The 21,928-nt window shown below is 37.3% G+C and overlaps 1 protein-coding gene across 1 annotated transcript in view; it reads right to left on the bottom strand.

Annotated features, from left to right (window-relative positions):
* Positions 1 to 11,846: 11,846 nt before the first annotated feature.
* Positions 11,847 to 21,928, bottom strand: part of LOC146004487 (phospholipid phosphatase 5-like) — a 28,249-nt gene continuing 18,167 nt past the window's right edge. The window contains exons 5-6 of the mRNA XM_083143347.1: positions 19,548 to 19,718; positions 11,847 to 12,947 (exon numbers count right to left, since the gene is read on the bottom strand). Coding sequence (XP_082999473.1) covers positions 12,745 to 12,947; positions 19,548 to 19,718 — 374 coding nt within the window. The 3' untranslated portion in view covers positions 11,847 to 12,744. The remainder of the gene's footprint in view (positions 12,948 to 19,547; positions 19,719 to 21,928) is intronic.

Here is a 21,928-nt window from a genome sequence, read left to right as displayed (position 1 = left end):
TCCTGATTCCCACCTTGGATACGTGCTATTGACAAAAATAGGGTTATAGAACACTCTCCGTTTTGTCTCGATAATTATTTCTCTCAGATTTATAAATTTATTATCTTCACATTATTCAAGACGCCAAAATTTTAATTTTATCTAGTGTAAATTGAAAAATTTCCTGAGGGATGGGGGGGGCTCGAGCCATTAATATAACAGGGGTATAAAACATGATCCGTCTTGCCTCTATAATTATTTCTCTCCTTACATTATTTTCACATTATTTAAGAAGCCAAAAACCTAATTTTATCTAACGTAAACTGAAAAATTTCCTGGGTAGAGGGTCTAGCCCCCTGTGCCGAATCTTGGATACGTGCTATTATCAATAACAGGGTTACGGAACATTCTCCGTCTTCCCTCGATAATTATTTCTCTCCTTAAATTATTGTCACATTATTTTATTTCACACCACATGAAATCAAAAACCTCTTTTCATCTAGTGTAAACCTAAAACTTTCGGGGGGGCTCGAGCCCCCCCTCTGGATACGTGCCTGCTTTGTATGTATCCACACATATGCATAACAGCAAAACTAGGAACAATTGGGGCTAATTAACAACAAACACTCATGTTTATAACGTCACAGTTTCTATTTGCAGTTTATAAAAACTTTTCATGCTCCCCAAAATAGGCAATAGTTAGGCTGAAGAGTTCCATGAACTAATCAATGTAAACTATATGCTAGTAATCAATTTTTCTTTACACTACTTAGCTCCTAATTATATACTCTGGGATAAAAAAATTATCATGGGAGTTTCACTTTTATTCACCACATTTTATTTTCTGATCTTCGTTGCAACTTCAATATTCACACATCTTTCGAAAGATAATAAAACACATTTTTTCACTAACTACCATCAAAGCTACTTTTATTTATGTTACTAAAACTTATGTTTGTTTTACATTTGAGTCGCACCCATCTAGTGTAAGCCGCATGAAATAAGAGCTTTGGTGCTTTATTCACACTGGAATTCATTCCACTGTATTTCGGTTTTATTTTATTTTGTCACTATTGTTTATGTTTAGTAAGTATCTCTATTGTTATATTAAATGCGTGTCTGTATTGTTTTATTTTTAAAAAAATGCATCCTATCACGCTATTTATCACATGCATCAAGCTTACATCCAGCTTGCCATGTCAAGCTTGCTTTGACAAGCTAAAAGGAAGCTATCGCAAGCTTGCCACAAGCTTATGTGCTATCTGGGTAGCATGAGCCGCCACTGGATATGATGTAATAAATTCTAGAAAATCCTAGATTTTTTTATATACTCATCATAACATCACTACTGTCCATTATAACACAAAGGATAATAAAAATAATAATGTTCTAATTCTTTGTAATAAGCTGTTAAGTATTTGAAAAATTCCAAGTTGGGGCAGGGGTATTCTATACCAGTGACGTGCGGTGATGTTGACAGTTGGGGTAGCAATCAGTGGCGTGCCCAAGTGAGGTTGGTGTGGGTCATAATCTCCCTCCCCCCTTTAGTGCCCAGTATTCCTAAAAATAGAACATCAAAGAAAGGAAAGGATTGCAAAATGAGGAAGGACTACTGAAAAGAAGCACATGTTAATCTCACCCACTTTCGAAAATCCAAAACATGTTGATTTGACTATTAATCCAGAGATCCCGGGTTCGGACCCCGACCTGGACATGGGTGTTATTTGTGTTTGTCCCTTCATCAATTTTATCGTACCATCTTGACGATTAGCCAAAAGTGTAGCAAAACCGAAGTAAAACAAACCAAATGAAACAATCAATCAATGATTTGATTTATGCTACTTAGCATCGCTGTCACATTTGGTTAATCGCGAAGACGGTACAATACAATTAATAAAGATACAAACACCAAAAAAAAAAAAAAAAAAAACATTCCGAGGTCGGGGTTCGAACCCGGAACTCCTGGTGTCATAGCGTGCAGTGATAACCACTCCCCCACGGCTGGTTGATTTGGTGTGTAAGTCCACTTTATGTACATAAAAGCTAATCGGGACTGGGCCCACAGTTTAAAGTCGGATCCAAACCACTATGTGCGTCCACCTGGTACCGATCCGGGGCCACTTGCACTCCCCCACGGAGGTCGGCCGACAACAAAGATGAGTGGAAATCTGTAATTATTCGGATACTTGGGTATCGGTAAAGCAAACTGCGTATTTACTCAGTGGTACGTAAATTTCAATTGGATTTTTGAAACACCATATTTGCATATGATTAACGTTTTTCCAAAAAAAAATGCATTGCTTGATTTCCCTAATTTCTTCATCTCACGATCTCGTTACTGAAGGATCCGGGTTCGAGCCCTGGCCTGTGCATGAGTGTTCCTTTGTAACAACTTTTAATCCGTTTAATTTAATCAACGTTCACCGTCATGGCAGAATTTAGGTAAAGTGATGGAATAGCAACGCTAAAGAAAGGAGGGAAAATACAAATAAATTCCTCCCAGTGCATCTGCAGGCCACTGTGAAATCAGGAGTCCAGAGTTCTCTGTTTATGATTGTCCCTCGTGACTTCCATAAGCTCATTAGCTACTTACCGCGATTAAATCTATACAGCTAGAAAAAGTGATGGAAGGTGGCAAAAATTAAATATATTAGAGGGGATGAACAGGTAACAAAACACACTTTTTTGTAGTTTCTTCAAAAATATTAATTTGGCTTTTTTAGTTCTGAGATACATTTTTCATTCCAAATTATTTCATTATTCACTGCAGAGTACAACACATAGGAACAAGAATGCGCGCTCGTCACGGGTTCGAATCCCGGCCTGAATTGTTCTTTGTGAGGTCCCTTCATCAATTTCATTATATCATCACTCATCCTCATTTTCGCGATAACCAAATGTGGCAGAAAGGTGAAGTAAAATAAACCAAACCAATAACAACAATTAGTCTTCTTGCCCAAATTAATACATCCGTATTTATGACTGTTTAGCTTACCCATTTTTTTATTGGAGGCCAAATTATTAATATATTTAAATAAAGCACTACTAAAACGAGAGCGAGAGAGAGAGCGTGAGCAAATATTTGTTATTTAATCATTATATATTCCATATTTGAAAAAGAAAAGAAACCATAACATTTTTGTCTGCACATAATACAAGTACGTTCCCATTCATATACAAATAAAACTACATCCCATATTATACATATATATTGTACAACGTTTAAAAGGTTGTGTAAATACAGAGAACATAAGTACTGCAGAAAATTTTCCCCTGAGTTCTTTAGAGGATTTACAAAGGAATCGAAAGGAAACCTATCCCCTATCTGTCCTATAGGAGATAGACTGGAGGACCTGAAACCACGGGCTTTCAACCATGGGAGCGGGGTGCGAGGCGGCAAGGGAGGTACAGGCAAAAAAATCTTCCCTTTCGCTTCGGGCAGTTGTCTATACCTGGATCTGGTAAGGCGGTAGAAGAGCCAGCTAGGGTATCCAGCCTTGCCAGCTGATCACATCGAGGGACGAGAAGCGCGTGGAAAGAAATGTTGCATATGAACTGAGGCTTCAAGATAATAAATATTGTGATTTGAAAATAATTAGAGACGTGAGATTGATTGATCTATCTCTGCTAGACTAGCTACTCCTCAGTGCACGTCACTGTTCTATACAGATATTCTAAAAACTGCATTCATAATCCATACGAGCAAAAAATTACAGATAACAATAGTTTAGCGAGATATACATCAGTACAATGAGTTTTACAATGGAATTGCGATTCTGCTTTTTGTTTGACAATCACATCTTCTGTAAAGAATAATAAATTCTGCAACAGATTTTTGAAATTGTAAACCAAGCCGTACAATCAATCACAATAATATTACAGTTCTCTACAATCTCTACAGTTCCACATGATTTTTGTTTCCACAAATATCAACAACGTGACCCAGTACCTGAAGTGGAAAATCTTAGCTGGGGGGATGTTTGGTTGAGCCTTGGTGATGCTCCAATGGCTTAACATGGTAACAATGATACAACTGGGGGAAGCATTTGCAAAAAAAATTGCTGCTAGCTGAGGGAATACAGTCCCCTTGCATTCCCCCAAGCTTTTCTTCAAGGTAATCCCTTCACAATCAAGAAACGGGCCTCCCCGGTGGCGCAGTGGGAGCGTCGTCGCCTTGTAATCAAGGGGTCCCGGGTTCGATACCCGGTAGAGGCACAAGTGGTTCGGATCCCACTTTAAACTGTAGGTCCAGTCCCAATTAGCCTTACTGTCCGTAAAGTGGACTTAAAACAACAAATCAACCAACCACAATCAAGAAACAGGCTCATAGCCGACAGAAATGTATACATGCTTCCCTCCCCCAGAAAGCAAGATTTATTTATTTCAGAACTAACCTGTCAGTCAACTTGCTTAGTCCTCACCACACCTTAATAGAATGCAAGAGTAGCGAAAATCGGTCAATGTGGTGAAGTTCGGATGAGCCGCGGCTTGTTTCATGAGAAAAGGAAAAGAGGGACAACTGCATATGTATATATAGTCCTGCATGCATAAAATGTACGTAGGGCCAATGCGGGCCACATTGAGGGATGCTGGGGGCCACATGTGGTCCGCGGGCCGTGAGTTTGACATGGCTGGTCTACAGCATTCAAAGGCAATTCCTTTTAATTCGAACATTCGAATGTCAAGAGAGTAAAGAATGTAAGCCTGTGCAGCTGTTTCATTGCCACGTCACGTCATTTGTTTGCTGTGTTCAGTTCAGTGTGGTGTAGATAGCTGCCTGTGCAGTTGGTGCCATCAACCTATTCACGTGGCGAGTGTGATGGGCTGTAACAATGAAGGTGCCGATTGCAAATCCCACCGACTCGACTCGTAAGTACGTGGTATGATTATTTTTTTGCAGGCAGAAATAATTTAACCCAGTGCCATTCATCCAAAACCTGTTGCAATCTATGGCTAAGATGTTATGAACGTGGCAAGTGTATGGAAATGGTGCGTAATGTTGTAGAATGGGTGAACAGATAGATGTTCATGACACAGAGCAATGAGGATGGCCCCCTGTCATCATTATTATTATTATTTATTATTTGAAGTAGGGTTACACTTAAGCTTACAGTATTTTTACCCGGATTATCTTACTACAGAAACAGCTTTTTGCTGGATGTACTGAAGCAAAAGGTTAAGCATGTCATTCAAAAGAATCGACGTAACTTTTGCCTTTTATTCTGAAAATGAAGGAGCACCTTGCTGGTAACCGCTTTGCAGGTGATTAGGAACTACAGGATGCTGTGATGGACTGGTTGAATCGCCAGGTGGCAACATGGTATGAGGGGGGATAGTTCCAAGGTACGAGAAGTGCTTCAATGTCGAAGGTGATCATGTGGAGAAATATGTGGCAAAATGTGTATATTCTGTTTCTGCAATATTATCAATAAATATCTTTCTATGGCGAAGCGTTCTATCCTTTCCAAATGAACATAGTACGATAATCTGGTAGATTTTATTTATACATTATTAACACTACTGCATCAACATAAACACATATATTTTATTAAAAAAGTAGAAGTTAAGAAACTTATTAATCAAAAAAATAAGAAGCATTGTTTTTTATGTATTTGGTCTAGGAATTAATTCGTGCGCCTGGACAAGAGATGGCGTAACGAGCGTATCGTCCCATAGTTCCGTGTATCCACACATGCGTTGAAAACTCCTGTCAGCGCGCATCGTTCGTAGTATAGGGCAGTTGATTGACGCGTCAACAACAGCATTTTGTAGTCAACTGAACATGGCGCAGTTCGTGCCAGATAAAGTGTTTTTGCGGGGTGTTCTGTTTCATTACTTTAACATGCAGAAAAGTGCTACCGAAAGTCATCATATTTTGGTGGAAGTGTATGGTGACCATGCGCTAGCTGAGCGAACGTGTCAGAAGTGGTTTGCACGGTTTAGAAGTGGTGATTTCGGCCTGGAAGACCAAGAGCGACCTGGACAGCCAAAAAAATTTGAAGACGAAGAATTGAGAGCGTTGCTCGATCAGGATTCGTGTCAAACGCAGGAAGAACTTGCAGAAGCATTAGGCGTTGATCAAACAACAGTTTCCAAACGCCTCAAAGCCATGGGAATGATTCAAAAGATGTCACATCGGGTTCCACATGAATTGAAAGACAGAGACGTTGAAAGATGAAAAACCATTTGCGAATTGCTGCTTCAAAGACAGAAATGAAAGGGGTTTTTGCATCGCACTGTTACTGGCGATGAGAAGTGGATCCATTACGAGAACCCGAAATGAAAAAAGGCCTGGGTGAAGCCAGGTGAACCAGGTCCATCACAACCGAAACGAGATATTCAATGTGCAAAGGTTATGCTGTGCATATGGTGGGATATGAAAGGTGTGGTATACTATGAGCTGCGGCAACTGGGTGAAACTATTAATGGAGAACGTTATCGACTACAATTAATGCGTTTGAAGCAAGCTCTGGCCAGGAAACGACCAGAATGGGAGAACAGACACGATAAACTTATTTTTCAACATGATAACGCTCGCCCACATGTCGCAAAACCGGTCAAAAAATATTTAGAAAATGTCGGATGGGAAGTTTTACCCCACCCGCCGTATTCACCAGACGTTGCTCCTTCGGACTACTACTTGTTCGATTGCATGAATAACGATTTGATTGGACAGCGGTTCACTTCTTCAGAAGATATCGAAAAATGGGTCTCTGACTGGATCGCTTCAAAGGATGAGGACTTCTTTCGCCACGGAATCCGTAACTTGCCTGACAGATGGGCGAAAGTGGTGGCTCGCGATGGACAATATTTTTCTTAAGGTATTTATGTATTTTGTGTTTGAACTACAGCTTCAATGTGTGCGTAACAACCACACAAATTAATTCCTAGACCAAATAATATTTTGTTCATTACTTCTCAAATTAAATGTGTGGGTTAATTTCTACTTTGATGGTTTTTATTTGTACTAATAAGTTAATCAGTTCAAGGAGGTGGTGAAACAGACAGCCACGGACATGAACTGTCCTGGAGTGGCTATTTACTCTCACTAGAAATTGGAATCATCAGATAGTAACAGCATTAACACAATGGACCACTGACACAAATGTGCATGTGCTGACTAGACAGGTCCAGTGGCAAAATAGGCATTTAATGGATAAGGGAAACATTAGATGAAAATTGTCTGCTGCTGAAACAATGAAGTTTCAAATATAGCAACGGAGCTGCCAAAATAGGGCTCCCGCATAGTCAAGTGGTTGTGGGTGCCCCCAAAATTTCGGCATTGACCCAGCGTCGTGAGGACAATTGAGAAGCTACTTCAAGAAGAAGTAGCAGGCTCCAGTCACAAAAATCAGAAAACAGTGGCGATGGGATCTGATGCCCTTACCACGCATCACCCAATGCAAAGCTGTTCTGGCACGCCCTGGCCCTTCGAGGGCTGTTGCATCACAGAGTTTAGTTTAGTTTAGTTTTAGCTGCCAAAATAGGTTAAAAATAGATTTAAAAGTTGTAAAAGCTATCATCAGACCTCTTTTATCAAATGTTCCTCCACCCCTCCTCTCTTTCAACTTTGTTCGAGTCAGTGGAATACTCTAGAACAGGGGTTTCCAACTGGCAGCCCGCGGGCCACGGTGCCTTTTCTTGCGGCCCGCGAAGCCAGTTTGCAAAATACATTAATTTTATGTATTTTTATTAAAATACGTTCTTTTTTTACTGAAGGAATGGAAGCTCTGTGAAGAAAGACAATATCACAGGTAGAATTGATTTTGTAGTCAATAATGATCATCAGAAGAATCTAAAGTGACATAACTTTCTCTTCACACCATGCATTCGCTATGCGGAATGAACTCGCCCGCTTCAGCGAAGGCATCACTCTTTGCGTTTAGAAACAAACTGCGGCGCTATAGAGATCTGTTTTACTATGCACGAAGTACGAAGAGATTTCGAGTGTTCCAACTCGAATTCTACTGTGACTGACTGTTCAAGTTTCTGCAAATATTGAAATGAGCAATATCTCCAAAAAACGTACGATTCAAAATGAAAATAGATTATAACTCCATTAAGCCTTGTTTCCATGATTATGAAAAACTAAATATGCTGACCAAGGCAGTAATTTATTTTATTAAAAAACATAAACTAACGTAACGTTTCAACCTTCTAGCAAGGTCTTCTTCAGACTCTGTATCAAGTACAAAAGTAACCAGATATATATTACCCTTCTTGCTGTATCTGGTTACTTTTGTACTTGATACAGAGTCTGAAGAAGACCTTGCTAGAAGGTTGAAACGTTACGTTAGTTTATGTTTTTCAATAAAATAAATTACTGCCTTGGTCAGCATATTTAGTTTTTCATGAAAATAGAACCTATCAAGAACGTTGGGATAAAGACTACCTCGTTAGAAACAACAATGGCAAGAAAAGGGGCCAGAGTTTTTCAAATACCTTTTAAAGGAACGCTTTCCAAACCTTCGTAGTTTGGGGCAAAGAATGACATCGATGTTCGGCAGCACATACATGTGTGAAAGTGTTTTTTTCTTCAATGAAGTTCATCAACAACCGCTACAGAAGCCGACTAGCAGATGCTTCACTGCTTCACCTTCAGAGACTTTCAAAAACAGAAATTGAAGTGGACATTCCAACTTTAATAAAAGAAGCATATCGGCCTCAATTTTCACATTGAACACTTACCATGAAGGGTTCTTATTTGTATGGTGTGTTTTTCATTTCTTTCAATTCATCCATAAGTATTGGGTTTTTGTGAAATAAATTGTAATTATACATTTTTGATCTGTGATTCCATTGTTTCTATTGCATCATTTTAGAAATTTAGGTCATGCGAAAGTACTACATTTTCAGTTCAGTACTTACAATTTTTGTAATTTTTAATCCCCCCCCCCAAAAAAAATGTGGCCCGCCAATCAACTGCTGGATATAATTTTGGCCCTTGGACCTTTTGAAGTTGGAAACCACTGCTCTGGAAGGAATTCTAAGCAGATGTAATTTTTCAGATTTTGAAATATCATCGCAGTTTTTCAAAAAGAGACGAAATTTAAAAAATGGCTTTGCTGACATCGGCCAAAGGTCCAGCCGAGCCTTAATTTGTTCTTGTTTTCATCACCGTTTCTTGCATTCCATCCTCTATTTACTTAATTTACTTCAATTAGTGCTTATATTATTCATGGAAGGCACAGGAAGGACTCCTGCGCTACCAAATAGTTATCACTCTCACCTTTGGTGCAGCGATCCCAGGTTCGATTCTCGGTGGGAGCCCCCAAAGTTTTGGTGTTGACATTGATACAATCACGCATCACCCAAATGAAATAAAAAAAAAACAAGTTACTATGGCAGGCCATGGACCTTAAAGGGGTGTTGCACCATGGTGTTTAAGTTTTTCTTTCCTTTTTACAAGCTTCATAATATGGTTTTCCATCAGCTCTATAGCAAGGCAAGGGCCAGAGGTAATTCTATTTATTTACAATTTTTTCTTTTCATCTTTATATATCTCCATTCATAGCATTCCTTCATTTCCTTGCCCAAAAATGCAATTAAGTGTAAAAATACTCTACTCACTGATCCAGACCAATGAATTACTGGGATCTGTATAAACATGAGCAGCATTTCAATCGAGGATTGATGACGGATGCAGAAGGATTCAATTCTCTCCAAATAAGTTTTGTTCTTCAAAATATTGACAACAATTTTTGCGAGATTTGTAACATTCATGTAGGTGTGAACATATACACAGTGCTTGGAAGTACTTTTTTGAACGAATTCTAACTGTAACTAGCTATTTTTGAAATTAAGTAGATACAACAGTAACAGAATTACTTTTTTGAAATGAAAATAATGTTATCAACAGTTACTTTACAACACTTAAATTGGTAACTTGAAAATTTCTAGCATGAGGGGAGATAAATTTGGCAATTCTGTATCCAACTGTATTTTCTCTGGATGTACTGTATTGTATTGTACCCTATAGCTGCAGGAGGAAGTAATTATTTTATGCTTGCATTGAAGGGAAGATAGTTTTAACATTAGGGCTATCCACAGTTTATTTTGAAAGGTGACAATGAAAAATATAAAAGATATCAGCACCCATTCCCACCATCCACACTCTACACTAGTGCTGCAATAAGCGATTTTCACTCGAGCAACAAATAGTTCGCACGGGCAACGCTAGATGGCATACAGAATTGATAGTTCTTCCGCTCGAGCGAAAAACGACCGAACGAGCGAAATACACTCGAACTCTCAAACCCTAAATTAGTACAAGTATTTCCGTCATTTGTCTATGGTAGTGGGCCCTCAAATATGCATCGTGAAGTAAAAGACGAAGTGAAATTGAAAAATCACTGAACATAGTCATCATCTCCATGTTAAAATGCAGTTTTGTATACCTTACCGAGATACGTGAAAATGAAATAGATGATTACGGGCTGAAACTGCTTAGGCTGACATTTTATGTTTCTACGATTATTATCTTATTAAAATGATGCCTTTATTATTTCGCAGAATATTGTTATCCTTTTCAGTAAGTGAACAATGATGTACAGTCAATGGCAAGGATAACAGTAGGCAAATTGTCCATCACTAATTTCATTCCTCTTTATTCCACACCCTGTGTTGTTTTAAGGAATGAATTTCTGTTGATACAAAGCAGATGTTGTCCTCTGCCTATTCACGTTTTCAATTCATCATCATTGTGGAAAACGGACTAAATGAAAATGGTGATGGACAATTTGCCTACTATTTCTTTCACCGTTGGGTGTACACGTACGTGTTGCACTGTGATACGATATTTGTAATCGCTTACGCAGGTCTCTCAGCATGTGTATCCATTTTACGTTTTGGTGTGTAGATACTGCATACTTTCATACGTGCTGTATTTGAGTGTTACATAATATACAAAATGGTTTCCTTCCATGTATGGGTTTTAGGATGACAGTGCTGCTTATTAGGCTCTGAAATACCAATCATTCCACTACAAGTGTGGTACGTTCGAGCATAGCACGCTCGAGCGTGGAAGATTCGAACGAGTTTGAGCAAGCAAAAGTGGTCGGATGCAGTACTCTACACCTTTCCATCCTACCATCTAGTGGTTTATGTGGAAACTAACCCTTACAGTAACAGTCTCATTCGGCTCAACCAGAGGACACAGAATTCAGTATTGAGCAGATGATTTTTCCTTGGCTACTTCATTGATGACCAGATCCCACATCAAGCAGTAAAATTGATTGTGCTAAAAAGACTTTGGCAACTAATAACTGAACTGTTGATTATTGTACACTCAACGGCAAAAGAAACAGTAGGCGAATTGTCCATCAACATTTTCATTCGGTCTGTATTGCACAATATGATGATAATGAATTGAAATAAAGACGTCAATAAGCAGAGGGCAATGCATATTTTGCACCAACATAACTCCATTCCTTAAAACAACACAGGATGTAGAATAAAAAGTAATGAAAATTACGAAGGACAATTTGCCTACCATTATCTTTGCCGTTGACTGTACAACACCTTTTCTGTTAGGCCTGCCACACACAGGATCCAACATGACACAACACGACGAGTCAGTCTCGTCACAAACCATTTCAGTGAAGGTCTCTTATGGACAATCGTACACCGGACAAAACATTTGAAAGTAGTCACCTTGTGACAGGTTGCGATGGTTTGCAGCAAAATAATGAAGGCTCTTGAAATTTGGTCTCGTGTGGAGCAACAAAACAATTTGCATGTGCACCAATCCATTCACTTCAGGCACAGATATCTAATCAAAGACAAGAAAAATGGGAAACTTGAAGCCAGCAATTAAATGTAGTCATTGGCTTTTACAATAAATGGTTAATATCGTACTTGCTAACCAATTATTTGCTATAAATATATTCAATTTACTACATATAAACTGATACATCAATTCTACATGCACATTGATAACACTGATTCTGCTGTACACTGTTACACTTATAATGAACTGCTACCCGCTTCCCAAATTATAAAAGACAGGTCCAGACCTATTGCATACATGGACGGAATCTGCAATCAGATTTTAGCTAACAAACAAAATGACTCATCTTGTGTTGCATTGTGCTGTGTCCTGTCGTGTTGCATCGCATTGTGTTATGTCGGATCCGGTGTGCATCTGGCCTTAGTGTTGTCGATCTATCAAGTTAATACTACAACAATAGGTGGCAAAATACATTTATTATCTTTAAATATTTATTTTTGGCCATTGCAATTGCTAGCAGATCCTTCACAAATATATATATGTAATACTGCCAATTGCATTTCTGGAGGTCAATTTGCTTTTAACTTGCACATGGCAAACATTGATATGAACCTGAAATATCAGCACCACTTTGCAAAAGTATACAACACAAGATTCATTTTTTCTAGAAAAACAAAACAAACATTCTAGATTCTTCTTTAAAGTCATCACTGTTCTAATTACCTGTCTTATTATGTAAATAAAAAAATAAAGTTCAAGTGTTCATTTTTCCAGTTATGAACCAAAAAAATCACAATACATCTTGAGTACACTCAATCACATGAACAAAAATCAGCCTCATTCAGCTCTTCTTCAAACCTCACGCAATGTTCATTTGTACTTTACTGCACGTCCATTCACACATGTACATTTAGATCAAAACTGTTCAGAGAGTGCTTTCGGTACTCAGGAATAACGCAAAATAACATCCACAATCATATTATGAAATGCACGACATTTATCACATCGAAGTTACAGAGTAAAACCCTCACAACATGTTAAATCCATTTAATTTGCTCCTCCGGCCTTGGGGGGTAGCCATCCTGGAAACTGTTGGCATTAGTACGCACACCTTCCAGCTCCAGAACAGGTGTCAATGACACATACGGTTTGTTGGAATGCAGGGATGTCAACCTAGGGTAGTACTGCCTGTAGCACAAGTACGAGACACACAAACCAAGCAGAGAACCAACAAAAACGTCTGGAAAATAAAAACTTGTCAATTAATTCTCATACAGAACCATTACAATTGGCTGGAGGATGAATGAAGAGGAACTTGGGACAATGGACCAAATTACAATCTGGGTACAATATCAGTTCTCAAATGAAGCTATAAATTGTACAAACCTAAACAGCTAAGTGGATGGAGGGTATTCAGAACACGACAAGAGAGAAAGGACTTTTGGAGACAAGCATGGAGGAAGGCAGTAAACATATTAATGCACACAGAATCACATGTGGAACATTGTACAGTCATGGACACTCCTGAGTTATAATGATCCCATATAAAAGTCACCAGTATCATTTTAGCCCAGAAGTATCTGTCTGTGATTGTACTATAAATCTGCTACAAAAGATTTTGATATCCACAGAAATATGAGTGGAATGATATACGTAGTATGGACAGAAAGCATTTGCAGAGCATGGCCATGATTTTCACTTTTTTTCCAAAAATTCTCAACAGATGGCATACCAGATAATCACAAGTACTACAAAAGTTCAAATTAGGTGGAACAAGACATTGCACAAACATGCAATAAATGAAATTAGAAAAATCCTCAGAACTAAACTAAAACAAATACACAAGGTTTAAAAATCCACAGCAGATCAAAGATAAAAACAGAATAAAAAATACAAACACAAAATGTTGACAAAAGCATTATAGGATGAAATAATTGCAAAATTATGGCAAAGCAATTTTACATCTCAAAATTATCCTTGTTCTGATGTGACCTTGAAAAAACTGCAAAATTCTAGTGGACAGTGGCAAACCCATCGAAATAGGATACCGTAAGCACACTAATATGAGAAAAATTCAATATGCTGACCAAGGCAGTAATTTGTTTTATTATAAAACATGAACTAAACGTAATGTTTCAACCTTCTGGCAAGGTCTTCATCAGACTCTGCACCAAGTACAAATGTAACAAGGTACAAAAACAGGACGATTTATATACACAAACATTCCTCCCCTCCAGACTATTAGAAAGTTGTTTTGGAACATTCTAGCATGCCCCTTGTCAAACGTACTTTCACCTAAAAGGCTAAACATATTTACTTCCATATAGAATGTGGTTGGACTCTTTTTATCTCACGCTCTATTTTCTTCCTTCTTCTCTCCTCTTTCTCTCTTGTCCTTTCCACTCTTTCTAACACCTTCTTCCATTCTTTGTTTAACTTCAGTCCCCCATTCCAGTTCATTGTGTCTTCTTCACCTTTCTTCTCTATTTCCTTGGACTCCTTCCATTTTCTCACTAGCATTCTCTTCTCCCTTCCTATGTGCTGAGCCTCATCCCACTCTATGTCATGCCCTGTTTCTCTCGTGTGTTTAAATATCGCATTTCTCTCTTTCTTAAGTCGTACATCATCCCTATGTTGTTTCAACCTGTCTTTCAGCCTCTTTCTCGTCTCTCCTATGTACACACTCTGACATTCTTTACATTTCACTTCGTAGATAATCCTTTCCTCTTGCTCTTCTCTGTTTTCCTTTTCCTTGTTTGCATTCTTCGCTATTCTTAAGATGCTTCTCCCTCCCTTCCTGTAAGTTTTAATGCCTGCTTTCCTACGCACTTTGCATAGTGCCTCCTATTTTTTTCTCTTCCTCTTTTCCTTTCTCTTTCAATTCTCCCCTTCTTCTGTTTATGTCCAGTCTATCCTCCTTCTCATAGCCATTCTTTTCCAGCTGTTTCCATAGGCTATTTATTTTGCCTTCTTTTTCACATTCTCTCGTGCATATTTTCTTGATTCTGTCCTGCATATTCTTTATAAAATTTCTTTTTGTCACCTCACTTACATCACTTCTTTTGTGGCACACTTCTGATGCCAAGCGGTTTCAATTTCTTGTCCTCTCTTCCTTTTCATCAATATATCTAGTCTGGAGGGGAGTAAGGTTTGTGTATATATATCGTCCTGTTTTTGTACCTTGTTACATTTGTACTTGGTGCAGAGCCTGGTGAAGACCTTGCTAGAAGGTTGAAACATTAATTTATGTTTTATAATAAAATAAATTACTGCCTTGGTCAGCATATTGATTATAACTCCATTAAGCCTTGTTTCCATGATTATGAAAAACTAAATATGCTGACCAAGGCAGTAATTTATTTTATTAAAAACATAAACTAACATAACGTTTCAACCTTCTAGCAAGGTCTTCTTCAGACTCTGTATCAAGTACAAAAGTAACCAGATACAACAAGAAGGGTAATATATATACACAAACATTACTCCCTCCAGACTATTTAGAAAGTTGTTTGGAACTTTCTAGCAGATGACTTTCACTTTCCAACTTTACTTTCACCTAAAAGGCTAAACACAATTACTTCCTTATAGAATGTGGTTGTACTTTTTAATCTCACGCTCTTTTCCCTTCATTTTTCTTCCTTCTCCTCTCCTCTTTTTCTCTTGTCCATTCCACTCTTTCCAACATCTTCTTCCATTCTTTGTTTAACTTCAGTCCCCCATTCCAGTTCATTGTGTCTTCTTCGCCTTTCTTCTCTATTTCCTTGGCTTCCTTCCATTTTCTCACTAGCATTCTCTTCTCCCTTCCTATTTGCTTAGCCTCATCCCACTCTATGTCATGTCCTGTTTCTCTCCTGTGTTTAAATATTGCATTTCTCTCTCTCTTAAGTCGTACATCATCCCTATGTTGTTTCAACCTGTCTTTCAGCCTTTTTTTCGTTTCTCCTATGTACACACTCTGACATTCTTTACATTTTACTTCGTAGATAATCCCTTCTTCTTCCTCTTCTCTGTTTTCCTTTTTCTTGTTAGCATTCCTCGCTATTCCTAAGATGCTTCTCCCTCCCTTCCTGTAAGTTTTAATTCCTGCTTTCCTAAGCACTTTGCATATCTTTTCTGTGGTCTTCCCCATACTCCTTATTCCAAACCTTCTCTCCTCTTTTTCTTTCTCTTCCAATTCTCCCCTGCCCGTTTTCTTACTTCTTCTGTTTATGTCCAGTCTATCCTGCTTCTCATAGCCATTCTTTTCCAGCTGTTTCCATAGGCTATTTATTTTGCCTTCTTTTTCACATTCTTTCATGCATATTTTCTTGATTCTGTCTTCCATATTCTTTATAAAATTTATTTTTGTCACCTCACTTACATCACTTCTTTTGTGGCAGAATACCCCTGCTGCACACTTCTTCTGATGCCAAGCGGTTTCAATTTCTTGTCCTCTTTTCCTTTTCATCAATATATCTAGATAGCTTAACTTGTCTTCTTCTATTTCAAGTTCCAATAATATCCCTCTTTCTTCATCTTGAATTTCTTTGGCAAAAATGTCAAGCTGCCTCTTCGTTCCCTTCCATATGCCAAAACAGTCGTCCACATATCTGCAAAACAGAATCATTTTGTCACCTCCCTTTTCTATCACTTTCTTTTCCCATTCATTCATAACCAATTCAGCCAATGCTGGGCTTAGACTGGAACCTATATTTAGTCCTTCACTCATTAACATTATTTTATCTCCCATTATACTGTAACCGTTATTCCAAATGGTTTCCAGCGCCTTCACTACCCTTTCACTATCCCATTCTCCTATAATTTCTTGTCCCATTCTCTTTTTAATAATGTCCAAAACGTGTCCCCTCTTGATGCTCGGGAACATACTTTTCACGTCTAAGCTAAACATTGTCGTCTTCATCTCATTTAACTTAAGTCCTTTTATGAGGTCTACTACTTGTTCACTGTTCTTAACTGCTCTGCTTTCTTGCTGTGTTACTAACACGTCAATAACTTTCTTTAATTTCTTTTCTAAGGGTTCCAAAATATTGTTTCTGCAGTTCATTACTGGTCTTAACTTTATCTCCTCTTTGTGTATCTTTGGAAAGCCTTTCAAACTTGGTAGTCTTCCTGTCTCCTTTATGCATTTCTTGAATCCACTCCTCCTACAGTCTTTAATTATTCTTTCTTTTATAGTTTGTTCTTCACCTGTTCCACAAATCTCCTCATATCCATTTTCAAATATGCATGAAAGAATGTGAAAAAGAAGGCAAAATAAATAGCCTATGGAAACAGCTGGAAAAGAATGGCTATGAGAAGCAGGATAGACTGGACATAAACAGAAGAAGTAAGAAAACGGGCAGGGGAGAATTGGAAGAGAAAGAAAAAGAGGAGAGAAGGTTTGGAATAAGGAGTATGGGGAAGACCACAGAAAAGATATGCAAAGTGCTTAGGAAAACAGGAATTAAAACTTACAGGAAGGGAGGGAGAAGCATCTTAGGAATAGCGAGGAATGCTAACAAGAAAAAGGAAAACAGAGAAGAGGAAGAAGAAGGGATTATCTACGAAGTAAAATGTAAAGAATGTCAGAGTGTGTACATAGGAGAAACGAAAAAAAGGCTGAAAGACAGGTTGAAACAACATAGGGATGATGTACGACTTAAGAGAGAGAGAAATGCAATATTTAAACACAGGAGAGAAACAGGACATGACATAGAGTGGGATGAGGCTAAGCAAATAGGAAGGGAGAAGAGAATGCTAGTGAGAAAATGGAAGGAAGCCAAGGAAATAGAGAAGAAAGGCGAAGAAGACACAATGAACTGGAATGGGGGACTGAAGTTAAACAAAGAATGGAAGAAGATGTTGGAAAGAGTGGAATGGACAAGAGAAAAAGAGGAGAGGAGAAGGAAGAAAAATGAAGGGAAAAGAGCGTGAGATTAAAAAGTACAACCACATTCTATAAGGAAGTAATTGTGTTTAGCCTTTTAGGTGAAAGTAAAGTTGGAAAGTGAAAGTCATCTGCTAGAAAGTTCCAAACAACTTTCTAAATAGTCTGGAGGGAGTAATGTTTGTGTATATATATTACCCTTCTTGTTGTATCTGGTTACTTTTGTACTTGATACAGAGTCTGAAGAAGACCTTGCTAGAAGGTTGAAACGTTATGTTAGTTTATGTTTTTAATAAAATAAATTACTGCCTTGGTCAGCATATTTAGTTTTTCATAAGCATATTGAGTTTTCATATCATGGAAACAAGGATTAATGGTGTTATAACACTAATATAAGCATATATCCCACAAAAAGGCACCTTCATGGAAGACTTTCATAAAGTACACATCATAGGAAATGGTTAAGAATCTGATGTTAGTACAGTTGAACCTGTGTTATACGTATGTCAAGGTGAAGAGAAAATAATACGTATAACTATGAATTACTTACAAATCAGATTAGATACCATGCCATATCATTACGTAAAATACTGTAATTTTATCTATTTTGAGCAACAAGATATAATACAGGTTATTTCTATCATAAAATGGTAAATTAACAAATCTAATGGTTTGATTCTTAAATACAGGTAAGAAGCTTCCTCCAAATCTGCATTTCTTACCTATAATTGACAGCTGTTTTTTGTTGATTTACTACCCAAGTTTAAAAATTTGTCTAAAATAGCATTTCTCTCACTAATGACTGTGCAAAGTCTGGTATAAGCGAAGGCCTAAATCTGCAGCTATTTCAGTTTTTAAGTTTTATGTAGATTAGCGCCAACTACCCATACAATTTTTTTCTTTCTGCTCAAGCATGTAACTTTTCCTCCTTCTGATCCCCATGCCCGCCCAGTACAACTGAAAACGTTCACTGAAGGAAGCCGTTCTGTTGTGTACTTTCACATCGCAATTACGTACAAAAGCAAATGTGTTTCATATTCTGAACAACTTAGGCAAATCTTTCTCCTGATTTCATGCCACCTCTCCTTGCCTTCTCTGTGACACCGTCGTGCCACACTCGTCTTTCTCAACTCGAGACAGATTGCCGCTATGCCCGCCTATCATTTTTCATATTTGAAAGTCGCCTTGTGTTTTTGGAACAAGAAATGTCATTGCTGTAGCTTGATTATATACATATGAATTTTATGAAAATTAGTACGAATAACAACAAATTACATATAAATGCATTACGTACAAATAAGGTTTAATTAACAAGTTTTTAAATTGTATTTTGCCGGGACCTACAGTAATTTACGTATAAAACAGAATTACGCATAACCAAGTTACATATAAAGCAGTCACAACTGTATTAGCAAATAACAGCATCAACCAATAGTAGTATCAGAAGGTAATCCACCATGTAAATCTACAGCATAAAAATAATTATTCTCAAATAAATAGTTTTTCTCTGACTGTAAAAAAGCTCATTTACTCCACAAATTTAACAACATTTTGTTATAACACCATTAAGCCTTGTTTCCATGATTATGAAAAACTAAATATGCTGACCAAGGCAGTAATTTATTTTATTAAAAACATAAACTAAAACGTAACGTTTCAACCTTCTAGCAAGGTCTTCATCAGACTCTGTATCAAGTACAAAAGTCTTGACACAGAGTCTGATGAAGACCTTGCTAGAAGGTTGAAACGTTACGTTTTAGTTTATGTTTTTAATAAAATAAATTACTGCCTTGGTCAGCATATTTAGTTTTTCATAAACTTTTTGTTGTATACGTCCCTATAAAAAGCATCATGCAATCATATAAGGGCCACCCACACAGCAGACATGCAATTTTCTTCACTTACCATGCCTCCACAACATACAACAAGCTTTAGCATTCATAAAAATGCAGAAAGATCACAAAAATTACTTGCCTTGCCAGTGATGGTGGTAATCGCATGTCCGACTTAGAGCAATGATAAGACCGACCACTATAGGTGAAAGGAATGTGCAAAGGCGCCAAGATCGTCCTCGACCAGCAGCATTGAACACTTGTAGTTTTCCAGCCAAATAAAATGAAACAAATCCCATACTGGCGAATGCAACTGGAATTCAAGAAAATTTATTTATTCTTAAAATGCAGGCATGCACATGTACAGAACACAAATGTACCAGAAGTCAAGTCTACATATGCCATAAAACTTAACAATTTACTTCACTTGCAAACAAAGAAGAATTTGATGTTGGAACAAGTCAATTTGCAAGCAATACAGAGTTAATGCTACTACTAATTATACTACTTTATACTTGTAGGTATCAAACAATAGTTATCCAGAGACAGAAGGAACAGAAATCTGGTTAATTAAATGATTTTTATCCCAAAATGGTATTTTGTATGGTAGTTAGGTCTACATTAAAGTGACTGAGTCCCCCCCCCACCAGAAAATATACTCGACCTCTTCACTCATTTTTTTTTTCAAACGCTGTCACTATACTCATTCTCACCACTATCAACAGCTGTGAACATTATATTAATTTTTAAGTTGTCCAGACAGTTATAAATTTCATTAGCTTTCCATTGCAGCCATACCATATCAATCTTCAAAAGATTTGCATATAGAAGATACTTTTTTACAGGTTTCATTGTTCTGTAGACTAATGGCTGTGAATATTCATGCAAGCACAGTAAAACGGAAAATAATTTGAATACCTTTCAAAACATCCAGACAAGCAAAGCAAAACTCACATACCTAGAGAACTAGTGGATTTACAACCAAAGTATTTTTAAATGCAGAGAAATTAGTACTCACTTTTCCTGCAAAACTGCTTTATTTGTAGTTCTATTAATTTCAGTGGGCACTGAAATTAATAGAACTACAAAAAAAAAACAGTTTTGCCGAAAAAGTGAGTACTATTTTCTCTGTATTTATCTACTACCTTGTCTCTCATTTCCCAATTATGAATGAAAGTATTTTTATTGTCTCAGGTTTTAAGAAAAGATTCCAAAAATTATTTTCACTTGAGAGTTGGTTCTGTAATATTTTAAACTCACTTTTCATCAGACAATGTAAGCAGACATTGCCAAAAATTATTGGGGGGGGGGGGGGCCTCTGATCACTGAAATAAATTAATGAATGACTCACTCTCCCTTTTTTAAGTTTTGGCCTCAGAGTTCGAAATCTCATAAAAACCCATGAATTCCTAAAAAATATCAAAATTTTTATTCTAAGTTCGAATGCAGAATATTAATTGTCCACAGATGGATTTCGTCAACCATAATAGCAAAATATTCCAGCCTTTTAATATCTGCTACCACGGAGCGCAAAACAGATCTCCATAATATATCAATGATCTCGTTCTGAATGTCATGTGAGAGCCATTTGTAGCAACAACTATCCCATTCATGCACATCGTCTTTTGAAACTCTTTTTAATAAAAATTTTAACAATACTCATAATTACATACTTAGTATATAGTAATAAGTCATGTGTTTTGTTGTCTCTGGTCATAGCCCCCCCCCCCCCCAAAGTTGATGGTTTAGTGGTCTCAGTCCACCAAAGTTGATGGTCTAGAACATTTCAAATGTGTATTTAAAGTTAAGTTCATGTGGCACAATTCAGAGTAAACTTTACAAGAGAAGAAAAATAATACATTACATCCTCTTAAGCAATTATTTGGGGAGCTCTGCCCCACATCGTTAACATTGGGGGGTGGGGGGCATGGAGTCGGCGCCTATGATTGTAAGTGGTTGTAAGGTGTACACAAGAAATTAAATAAAGATGAATCCAACATGACAAGCACAAAATGTACCTGCATAATTCAAATTCCTCACCAGCCATTAAAACGAAAACATCTGTACCTAAAGATATTTATGTGTTATTATTATTATTACTTTCTTATACTAGTGGAGTTACATTGAAAGCTACAATTTTTGTATTTGCATTTTTGAATAGAGACAATGTCGTGGGCGTGATTCCCCATTTTAAAAAGGTAAAATAATTAGTAAGTTTAAAAATATTTCTGAGATATTGAAAAAAAAATTACAATATGGATTACAATACTAAAAAAGTAAAAAATATTATATTCACTTATAAATGTTATGTTTACAAAAATAATAAAGTTGTAAAAATAATACAGAAAGAAATTAGAGACAAAATGGTACTTTACAAGATTGGAGGCAAAACGAATAACAACAATAAGCAAAAGCCAGCTGAAATTTAAAAAAATAAAACTGGTAAAAGTTAACAAGTGATTATGACAGTATTGAATGATGTGAGCATGCAGAAGCACAACTTTCATGATCTGGAATTGGTGA

This window comes from Lepisma saccharinum, chromosome 21 (genome assembly GCF_977018435.1).
Source record: "Lepisma saccharinum chromosome 21, izLepSacc3.1, whole genome shotgun sequence".
Lineage (NCBI taxonomy): Eukaryota > Metazoa > Arthropoda > Insecta > Zygentoma > Lepismatidae > Lepisma > Lepisma saccharinum.
This window is presented reverse-complemented; position numbering and strand designations above follow the sequence as displayed.